The 11,695-nt window shown below is 43.0% G+C and overlaps 1 protein-coding gene across 1 annotated transcript; it reads right to left on the minus strand.

Moving 5' to 3' along the window:
- Positions 1-5,887: 5,887 nt before the first annotated feature.
- On the minus strand, positions 5,888-9,014 carry CMA1 (chymase 1). Its single transcript, XM_014347532.4, has 5 exons — positions 8,877-9,014; positions 8,061-8,211; positions 7,175-7,310; positions 6,734-6,988; positions 5,888-6,364 (listed from the first exon to the last, which is right to left on the minus strand). The coding sequence occupies exons 1-5, from the start codon at positions 8,932-8,934 to the stop codon at positions 6,221-6,223; spliced, it is 744 nt and encodes a 247-aa protein (XP_014203018.2). The 5' UTR covers positions 8,935-9,014; the 3' UTR covers positions 5,888-6,220.
- Between the last annotated feature and the right edge of the window lie 2,681 nt (positions 9,015-11,695).

Here is an 11,695-nt window from a genome sequence, read left to right on the forward strand (position 1 = left end):
GTTAGTATGATGGGCTTCCTTTTGTGGGTAACACGACCTTTCTCTCTGGCTGCCCTTCACATTTTTTCCTTCATTTCAACTTTGGTGAATCTGACAATTATGTGTCTTGGAGTTGCTCTTCTCGAGGAGTATCTTTGTTGTGTTCTCTGTATTTCCTGAATTTGAATGTTGGCCTGCCTTGTTAGGTTGGGGAAGTTCTCCTGGATAATATCCTGCAGAGTGTTTTCCAACTTGGTTCCATTCTCCCCGTCACTTTCAGGTACACCAGTCAGACGGAGATTTGGTCTTTTCACATAGTCTCATATTTCTTGGAGGCTTTGTTCATTTCTTTTTACTCTTTTTTCTCTAAATAAATAAAAAAGCCATCCTTTAAGTTACAATTATGAGAAAATTACCTCTATTTTTGAAGGATTCTTTCCGCTTTTCCCTAAAATGTATAGTTTTCCATACTGTTGCAATCAAAGTATGTGTACATTTTTGAATATTCTTTTTTCTTCAATTTGCACTATATTGTACTTATAACTAGATTTGGAGTTGGGATTCCCAAGCTCTGAGGCAAGCAGGGAGGGAGCCGTTGGAGGCCCCTTGATGTTTTCGCCTTTGGAGTAGGATGATTGTGAAAGCAGTAGAAGGACTTCAGAACCAGGAAGGTCATCTCCTCCTGTACCTCTCCCTTACCCCAGGATCTGGTAACCACCATTCTACTTATTTCTATGAGTTTAGCTTTTAAGAGTATATGACCGAGATCATGCAGTATTTCTCTTTGTGTGCCTGGGTTATTTCACTTAGCATAATGTCCTCCTGGCTCATCCATGTTGTTGCAAATGACAACATTTCTTCTTTTTAAGGATGGATAATAGTATTCCACTCTGTGTGTGTTTGTGTGTGTGTGTGTGTGTGTGTGTGTATGTATGTGTTCTTTATCCATTCATCCAGTGATGGACACCTAGGTTGATTCCATATCTTAGTTATTATGAATAAACATGGGAGTGCAGATATCTCTTTGACATACTGATTTCAGTTCCTTTAAATATATATCCAGTAGTGGCATTGCTTGACCATATGGCAATTGTATTTTTAATTTTTGGGTAAAGCTCCGTACTTTTTTTCATAATGGCTATACTAATTTACATTGTCATCAACAGTGTACAAGTGTTCTCTTTTCTCTACATCTTCATTATCAGTTATCTTTTATGTTTTGATAATTGCCATTCTAATAGGTGATATCTCATTGTTGTTTAATTTGCATTTGCATGGCGATCAGTGATGTTGAGCATTTTTTCATATACCTATTGGCTATTTGTATTTTTTGAGAGAGGTCTATTAGGTTCTTTGCCCATTTTAAAATTGGGTTATTTGCTTTCTTGCTATTGAGTTGACTTCTTTATTTATTTTGAATATTAACCCCTTATTAGATGTGTGATTTGCAAATATTTTCTCCCATTCTATTGATTGTTTCTTCACTCTGTTGATTGTTTCCTTGGTTGTGCAGAAGACTTTTAGTTAGATGCAATCCCATTTGTCTATTTTTGCTTTGTTGCCTGTGTTTTTGGGATAATATCCAACAATTCATTGCCCAGAGCAATGTCATGGAGTTTTCCCCTATGTTTTCTTCTAGTAGTTTTAGAATTTCAGGTTTTATATTTAAGTCTTTAATCCATTTTGAGTTGATTTTTGTATATGTTGTGAGACAAGGGTCTAATTTCATTCTTTTGCATGTGGACATCCAGTTTTCCCAACACCATCTATTGAATAGACTGTCCTTGCCCTATTGTGTGTCCTTGGCAGCCTTGTCAAAAATCAATTTGGGCATCTGTTTTGTGTGGAGAGAAGTGGCGCAGGGAAAGGATACATGTGAGCTCGTGGCCATGGATATTGGTTAGTGGCTATCACTCACAACAGCTGGGGAATGGGTGCATCACCTGCTTAAGAGGTCCTGGGAAGGGCATCAACAATGTCTACTAACATCCATTCCTTGCACTGTTCAGATTCACTTGTTTCTGGCCTTCAGGTGGGCAGTTTTTATTTTCTCATCCACATTGGTGTTACCTCCTCAACCCCCTCCTTTACTCACTCTAATAGATGACACTTACATACATAATTAGGTCCACTGTTGACAATATACCTTTGCTCAGAATGATCTAATTATCAGCAGAACAAAGGTGAGCTTGTTTATGGAGGGTCCCAACTACATCTCTGGGTAAGGACCAGTGCACCTAGTCCAGTTTATACACCACTCCAGCTTCCCTGGATTCCACTTGCATTGACTGCTTGCTTTGCTTTTAGGTTGGAGTGGCTCTAGTGACAACTCACTCTGTTCTCATGGTCATAAATCCCTGCTCATTGCTGCCACTGCTGCTGCTACCACAGACCAAGAGCTCCACTTGCACAGTGCTGCTGGCTAAGAAGAAGTTGCTGTACCTGAGCCCTGGACCACATGGACTCACAGAGACTCCCAACCAGGTAAAGGGGTGATATGGCTTGTGGATGTCAACCACATTCTCTTCTTGATCACCTCGCTGCTGGAACAATGGGCCATGGTCAGAGTAGAGTGGTCATGGAGGTTGAATAGATGCTATGAATGGGTCCAAGAACATGGACACTCTCTTTCACCAAAATCAATTCGGGTCTTGCCACTGTTAATCACCTAACTTGCCAACATCTCAATCGCTGAGTCTTTGAGATGGCACTGCTCTTGGAGAGATCAGGCAGCTATCCAGTGAGTGGTTGACCCCTCTACTTTGGTGGGGATGGACATTCATCCTTATCACCATTGACACTTGCTCTAGACATGAGTTTTCCTTCTCTGCCGGAAATTCCTCTGCCACTACCACCATATGAGGGCTTACAGATTTCCCAATCCATCAACCTGCTTCTCACACATATTAGCTCAGAGTAAAGGACTCATTTTATGGCAAAGAATGTAAAATGATGGGCTCATTGGTCTTATTATATACCATGCCACCCAGAAGCAGTCAACCTAGTGGAATGATGAGCTGGCCTGTTGAAAGCTCAGCTAAGGTGCCAGCTCAGAGATGACACCCTGTAGGGTTGGAAGTTGGAGCACTGCTTTCCAGGATGTGATACATATGCTGAATCAATAACCAATCTATGGTTCAGTGTCCCCACATAACTAGAATATATGAGTCCAGGAACCAAGGGATAGAAGTAGAATTGATCCCTTTAGTTATCACTCCCAGGGACTTACTTGTGGAATTTGTGTCTTACTGTTCCTGCAAACTTAAATTCTGCCAGTTTAGAGGTCTAAGTTTCCAGGAAGTAAATGCTTTCTCCAGTGGAGGTGGGAAAGGCTCCAGTGAACTGGAAGTTGTGACTATCACTCAGCTGTTTGGGGCTCCTCATAACAGTGGACCAGCAGGCAAAGGAAAGAGTTGCCTTATGGCTAGAATAATTGGCCTTGATTACCATGAGAAGCTAGGGTTGCTGCAATGCAGTGGGAGAAGATAAGAGTATGACTGCAACCCACGGGATTTGCTGGAAGTATCCCCCATACTTTTGTGCTCACTGATAATTGTAAATGGGCAGTTACAACAACCCAAACCTAACAAATGCAAAGCAACTAACAACTCAGTCCCCTCAGGGTAGAGGTCTGGGTCACTCATCAGACTACAGCACAGACTTACTGAACTGCTAGATGGTTGTTGGGGGGCACCTAGAGTGGGTGGTGGAAGTGAGATGCAAAATATCAGTTAGGACTCTGGGATCAGCTGTGGCAGTGGAGATTTCCAGGAGATTGCAATTGGCCATTGACACCAATTGCCAGGAAAGACTGCTCACTAAACTGAGGGAACCTGTAGGGCTTAGCTTCTCTGGTAGCTTCCTGAATGGGCTGAGTGACGCGACCTGGAAATGGAAGGATGCTTTGTTCCCATGCAGAAAACCCTGAGCAATGGAATTCTGAAGATGGTTATATGTGCTTATCCACTGGTGGAGCCATGAGTGGTGCTGCGTCCTCAATAGTTAGAATACATGGATGGGGCTTGGAGCCAGCATAAAGACAAAATCAGGATAGCTATTAATCCCATCCTGTAGAGATAACCCCCATAATTATTTTGATGTAATTACTTCCAATTTTTTCCTGTGCATATATAAAATATATAGCTACAAAACTGAGATTCTACTATAGGAAGATTTTCATATTGCTTTGTAAAAGTATTACATTATATTGAATATATTGAATTTTCTTGAATTTTTCCATACTAAATGTTTTTAACACAAATTTTCATGAATTCAGAATATTCAATCATACAAGTTTATCATAGAAGCTTTTCTCCATGTCTGCGATTCCAGATTTTTGTTATTAAAAATGCTGAGATTCAAACTATCACAAGGACAAAAAACCAAACACCGCATGTTCTCACTCATAGGTGGGAATTGAACAATGAGAACACATGGACACAGGAAGGGGAACATCACACACCAGGACCTGTTGTGGCGTGGGGGGAGGGGGGAGGGATAGCATTAGGAGATATACCTCATGTTAAATGAAGAGTTAATGGGTGCAGCACACCAACATGGCATATGTATACATATGTAACAAACCTGCACGTTGTGCACATGTACCCTAATACTTAAAGTATAATAAAAAAAAGATAACCAAGGAAAGAATGTTGAATTTATAGACAGCAATTGTCCTTTTTGTAGAAAAATATTGAGCTCCTGTATTTCAGGTTAAAATGGCATGTCAATTTTTCAGATGAAGTAACTGAACATATCAAGTAGTATCTTTAAGTCATATAGCTGGTAGAAGACTTGAAACTATAAACCAGAGCTGAAATGAAGTCAAAAATTCTCACTTTGGTAGGTTTCATGTTTCTGAAAAAAAAAAAATCAAGTCATACAGTGCATTAAAAAATTTTTCTGATATCTAAGACTATGATAGAAATTTCATATGTATATATGTGCATGTATGTGTGTGTATAATAAATCACTTTTTTAATACCTTTGATATATTAAATGCAAAGCAGAAATTATTTGGAAGATGAAATATATAGGAATAAATTATAAAAAGTAAAAAAAATAAATAAAAATGCTGAGATTAAAATTTTTATGCATGAATCTTTGTGTGTGTCTTTGATTCTTTCTTAAAGACAAATTCCCAGCAATAGTTCACTTGGCCAAAGGTGTTCAGCACACCCTCAGAAATGATGGGTGTTGCCAGCCTCAGGCTCTGGCTGTCCTGTCCCTGTCCTGCCCTGTTTTCTCTCCTCCAGTCAGTCTCCCATGACAAGGGTTTGTGTTGAGCAAGCTCTAGGTTTTGGTCTTCCTGCTGGTTTGGGTGAAGCCATTTGTGGATGGGTGTTGCTCATGCAGACCTTGTAGTGCTGTCTCTCCTCTAATCTGCTCTCAGTATCTGTTTGGTAACAGCGAGTGAGTGGGAGGCAATCTTCTCTGCATATCAGATGAAAGCTTCACAGAGGGAAGATCTTTTCTTATCGATGTGGACTATGAGGAGGGCCCTGTGTGGCATCAACTGCCTTCTTTATATCATGTATCTAAACCATGGTCTTCAACGAAAGAGAGCCAGTGGTCTTCAACGAAAGACAGTGATCTTTCTTTCCTCCTCCCTCCCTCACCGGGGGACATTTAGCAATGCGTGGAGACATTTTGGTTGTCACAACTTTGTGGTGGAGAAGGGGGTGTTGCTACTGGCATCTAGTAGGAAGAGGCCAGGGATGCTGTAAACATCTTATATCTTGTTTATAATTCAAAATGTTCTTAGTGCTTCTGAATATTACTAAAGATAAATCAGAATTGGTATAGGGTTGATGATTAAGGCAAAGAAGGATTTGGTGTCTTTTCTTAAGCTGGAAATATGGGAAAAATCTCTTCTTTTTCCTCATTTTTTTTTCTTCATTAATTCCTCTCTATTTCTCTCTCTCTCTCCCCACCCCTTCATACACACACACACACACACACACACACACACACACACACACCCCTTCCAAATCCTTGGGTGCTTGGGCTGGGAATCAGGTCGCTATGTGCAGGGAGAAGAGAGCAGCAGAGAGGGGACACACACTCACGACTAGAAGCTGTGTCTTCACTGAGGTTTATTGAGAGTTCTGTGACCTGTAGGATACTTCTGGAGGCTTAGGGTTGTGGCTGAGGGACCAAGGGTAGACCAGAATGAGTGGCACACACTTTGCTCCTCAGGTCCAGTTCCAGCTTCCCTTTAAGGCTGGCTCAGGATCCAGGATTAATTTGCCTGCAGGATCTGGTTGATCCAGGGCCGGTAATGGGAGATTCGGGTGAAGACAGCAGGGGGCTTTGCATCCGACCGTCCATAGGATACGATGCCCTGGGCCACCCCAGCACACACAAGAGGGCCCCCAGAGTCTCCCTGTAGGGGGAGGAGAGAGAGAAGAAGGTGAGCCCGGGAAGTCCTCCACTCCTGTTTGCCAGCCAGCTTGGAGTCACAGTGAGACCTAAAGTCAGACCCAGAAGGTGGAGCTCCTCACTTATACATCTAGTTCTGATGCCCCTTCTTCCTTTCTTGGGACCATCATCCACATTCTCCACATCACCCCATGCCGCCAGTGCAGTAGACTGGAGTGGATGGTCAGAAGCTGTCTTGGGCCACGGGAGGACAGGCAATTCCTGTGATGCCCACCCTGTCACTGGCTGACAACCTACTGACCCCATCTCCTTCTAAGAGCATTCTGGTCCCTGAACAGTGAGTTTTGGAGAGGAAACCTAGTTGGAGGATCACCTTAAATGCAGATTTTGTCTTCCTGGGATTGCCCACACACAGCTGAAGATTGTGGTCAAAGTCTCTGAAGTGGCTGCAGGCCTGGGGATCCATGAGTCTCAGCTTCACCTCTTGCAGAGTGTCTGAGCCCGGCTTCAACACACCTGTTCTTCCCCAGCCAGCCACCCGGCACATTCTCCCAGGTAGGACAAAGTTGAATTGGGATGGGAAGGGGAGTGTCCCCACGGCCAGGGTCAGGCTGGCTTTCTCCTTCAACTGTGAAGGGAATGAAGGACTGTCAGTCCTCGAAATGGGCTCTGGACAGTTGGAGGTGATCAGGGAGGGACAGGGTGAGTAGCTTCATGTTATAGCCAAGTCCTAAGAAAAATTCAGGGCAATGAGGACCTGAAGGAGAAGCTTAGGAGAATGGGAAGTGGAAAAGGAGAAGAGAGGTGTTGTCACCTTTAGTAACATGATATCGTGGTGAAGAGTAGAAGTGTTATATTTTGGATGACGGAATTGCTTTATAACCTCAAGCTTCTGCCATGTGTCTTCTTCCTCTGCTATGTTATGGGCTCCAAGGGTGACTGTTATAGACCTGTTGTGAGGAAGAAGGAAGGAAAAGAAGCGACAGTGATGGCTTGGGGTTTCTTCTGAGGTGAGCTCATTCTGAGAAAAGAGGACTAAATTCTGTCACTGGGTCGCCGGACTCTACCCATCTCCCTTTTCATGGGCCACTTGTGGCATTTGAGGGTTCAGGCTTTACTCGTGAAAGAGCTTTCTCAGGAAACAGACACAATTTCTAGGACCCCTGGAATTGCTGGGGACTGAACAGGCCAGGGAGGACTCAGGGGACAGGGTTCACACTTCCTAATTCAGGGAACCCTGCATGAGGCCAGCCCCTGAAGCAGGAGATATCAGTTAAACGGGAAAGTGGGGGTCTCATGTAGACCCTGTTCTCTGCCTCCCATAAAATGATGGGTTCAGGACCCTGAGAACTAGAGGCCAGTGTTCTTGAAAAGGCCATAGAGGAAGTGGCCCTGAGACTGGGTGGGGCCCTGAAAAGTGAGCCACGTGTCTTGAGTTGGGTAGGGGTGAGGGGTGCTACTGCAACAAGAGGGACCTTGGACAGGACCTCCTTTTCCTCCGAAGGGGAGCTTAGCTCACAGTGACTGAGGCTCAAGGAACTATTCAAACACAGACTAAAGTCTTTCAGCCCAAGTCTTCCCTCTCCTGAAAGTTGACAAGACCCAGGACCCCCTCTTCAGCCCCCAGTGCAGGTGTATCCCTGGTTGCTACTCTGGTTGTTCATCTCCCATTTGGAGATAAATAGCCCCTGCTGTCTCACCTTCCTGCACAATGAGCAGCCGTCAGCACAAAGTTCCGTCTTATCAGGAAACCACCGCAAAATTTTGAGGGACCGTTGGAAGTTACAATTTCCAGGTAGGCCATGTAGGGGCGGGAATGTGGCTTGCATTCTGTGCCCCCGATGATCTCCCCTGGAACAGAGCACCCCAGGGTTTGAACACAGCCATAGATACTCTCTCCAATGAATGGACAAATTGGGTTAAAGCCGAGCTAGGCTTCCCTGGAATCTCATTCTCACCCTGTGTTCCGCCCATCTTCCCTCTCCTGTCTCCTGTATTTCGTATCTTTCCCCACCCATAACCTCCCAGGTGAAATCTCATTCTTGCCTCTGCTCCATTCTGATGTTTTCATCTCAGACTTCTCCCACTCCCACCTTGCCCTGGCCCACCCTCCTCTGTATCTGAGTAGGACCCACTGTCCAGGTTCCTGTTTTAGATTTCTCCATAGCTCTTGAGCATGGTCACGGAGTGAGCAAGTCACAAGGTAATGGGTAGCCCTGATGCTCAGAAGATTAAGAGGACATGTCTGTTTTCCTGGGGATACCCCTTTTCCTTCCACTTGCTCTGGGCTTTTCTACAATTGAGGTGAAATTCCTTGTTCCTGGGAGCTGTCCTAGGCTGTAGAGAATGGCAGTGGGTGGGGGTGGGGTGGCACGCATCCCAAGTGGAAATTTCCCTCTGGGACTCTTGAAGAGAGATCTTGGAACCCTGTTTAAGAGTCAGCTATTTTCAGACTAAACATCTTTGTTTCAAGAGCTGGTACTGCAGATTTCAGAGGGAAGAACCCCGATACTCACCAGCTTCAGCTCTGGAGCACAAGAGAAAGAGCAGCAGGGGGAGAGGAAGAAGCAGCATCTTCCCAGAAATGCTGCCTGAGCAAATGCTGGTTTTCCTTTCCAGTCTTGAGTTTTATAACTCCCAGCAGGCAAGAGAGGGGCAGGGCTGGTAACCACAGGAACTGCATGGTCATGTTTTCTTATCTCACTCTGAATTGGCTGTTTCTGATCAGAAGGTCCCCCAGAATCACCCAGTGTTTTTCTAGAGAGGAACTTGAGCCCTGAACTCCCAAGTGCTGGCTTCTCAGATGTACCCTCAACTATGGTGACTTTTCTGGAGTTGGGGGCAGGAAATGGAGGGACGATGTTTTTCTTTCCAAATTAGGGCAGCTTGTGAAAGGCCCACTGAACGTTCAGTGCAAAGACTTTTATGGCTATGGTCCATAGTCAGAAATGCATATTGCAGAGTCCCAATGCATGCACATATGTATGTGTGAGTATGTAAGCACAAATTAAAGGTTTCAGGAAACAATCTTTATCTTAACCATGTGCAATGTTCTCTGTTAGTTTCCATTCCACTCCACTCCACTCCATTCCACTACATGTCAAAACTTGAGCAACAACCCCACTTAAAGGATAATTCCTTATAATTTGAAAAACGTTGACCTGGATCTCTCTCCTCCTCTGAACCACATGTTTTTGACAGAAGAGAGATCCAAGGAGGGTAGATGTGGGAAAAGAACAGACCCTAGGACAGAATTTTATGCAAAGAGCAATTGGGATTGGAATTAGCATTTTCTGAGAGTCTAGGCATATCATATATTGTCACAACTCTTAGATATATTATTACTTTCACGGCAACCCTATCAATATGTATTACCATTATGATCATTATCTTGTCATGATAGTCAATTTTTTAAATCAGCTATCATAGCTTATGGTTCAGAAATAGATTTTCCTGATTCCAAATCAAGGTCCCTTTCTGCTCTAGCACTAGAGAGAAATAGAGGAATAGAGTCCTGCCAATGTGCAGGGAAAGTAAAGATGTAGAAGGGTGTTTGCTCCAGAGAGGTTGGGGTTTCCTACTGTTGCATTAAGAATCAAGCTTTCCACAACAAGCTGGGGACACACTATTACTGTCACTTTACAATTGTAGAATTGAGACTCAGACACATTAACATGACCAAGATCACACACCTTATAATATCAGAAGTGGGTTTCAAGCACATAGCTTTTATTTTCCCTAGACTTAAAGAAAGCAGTCCACATGGTGGACTGTCATTTCTCTTGGAGATTTATAAGGCATTTAGTTCAAAGACGGGGATGTGTAGTGTATAAGTGCCTTTCCCAAATCATCTCACTATGTCCTTGGTCTCAGGTTGGGCTTGTGACCAGAGTGATCCACTCCTTAGTATATATTGGCCAGGTCCTCTATGCTTTTAACTTAATTTCCCAAGTTCTACCTACAGCTCTAACTCTCTCTAGAATAAGACATTTAAACACATTCCTAATGTCTTTTCAAATCTGGTCTTCTTAAGTGTCCTTGTACCACTTTCTTCACTCTCTCGGGGGTTGCCAGACAATATTCAGAATGCCCAGTTAAATTTGTATTTCAGATGAACAACAAATCATTTTTTAGTTAAGTATGTCCAAATATTGAATGGGACATACTAATACTAAAAAATTGTTGTTTATCTAAAATTTGAATTTAACTGGAATCCTGTATTTTTTATTTGCTAAAGTTGGCAACTCTTCTCTGGACATTTCACCATTAACAGAACAGAAGAGAATCCGGACCTGGAGAACTCTTGTCCTGTGGTCTTACATAAGTTAGACCAAAAAATCAGAGGCTTAAACAAATCAAAGCTGTTTGCTTTCACTGATATAATTAGAAATTGAGAGGCAGGTAGTCTGGGGCTAGTAAGACAGCTCCACAGCATCAAGATTCAGATCCACCAAGACTTAAGTTTTGTTCCACCTGCCTGGCTGAGGGTGAGGAAATGGAATAGGTATAGCCCCAGTCAGGGGACCAATTTCAGAAACGAGGACTGCACTATCTGCTCACATTTCCTTCTTTGCTTTGTCATATGTACCTGTGTATTTTAAGAGATTTCCTTTTTCTCTTTCTTCTTCCCCCTTTGGTTATTTTATATATAGCATGTTGGTAGTGAACTTTATGGTTTAGGGTACAGTTATCAAGTTGGGAGACTAGAGAATATCAAATTGAAAATGTGACCAAACTGTTGTTGGAGCAGGTATCACCTAGAGACACAGTACTTGAAGTTAAAAGCAGTAACTGTTGAGACTGGGTTATTTCAGTTCTGTTGAGTCAAGCCTAATTTTCCTTTATATAAAAGATAGTAAAGATTATGTTCAGTGGGATAATTTTTGTTCTTGGAAACTTTAAGTGTGGCAAAAGAATGAATGTTGATGTTGGGCAACCAAGTGATGGATTGTAGTGGACATTTTCCATTTATATGGCTCCTTAATGTCTCTGGAACACCCTTCCTGTATTAGAGGAATTCCCAATGATAACTTTGCCTTACTAATGTAGGTAGAATCCACAAACTTCCGTTCCCAGTTTCTCTTGCATTTAGGTCATGTGACTTAGACTCTGTTAATCAGATAAAGGGGTGTACAGTTTGACTTAGAAGGGAGTAACATGAGGGAGCTATTATCATGTGGAATTAATTCTTCTAGTGAGGGTGACTGGCAGAGGGGTCAGGGTTTGTGGAAATAATTGATGATTCAGATATCCAGTGCTGCCTAGAATGTTTGGGCCAATAAAGGGGTAGTAGGACCTTTGCTGCACAGTGTTATGGTGTATTTTGGACATTGCT

This window comes from Pan paniscus, chromosome 15 (genome assembly GCF_029289425.2).
Source record: "Pan paniscus chromosome 15, NHGRI_mPanPan1-v2.0_pri, whole genome shotgun sequence".
NCBI classification, from domain to species: Eukaryota; Metazoa; Chordata; class Mammalia; order Primates; family Hominidae; genus Pan; species Pan paniscus.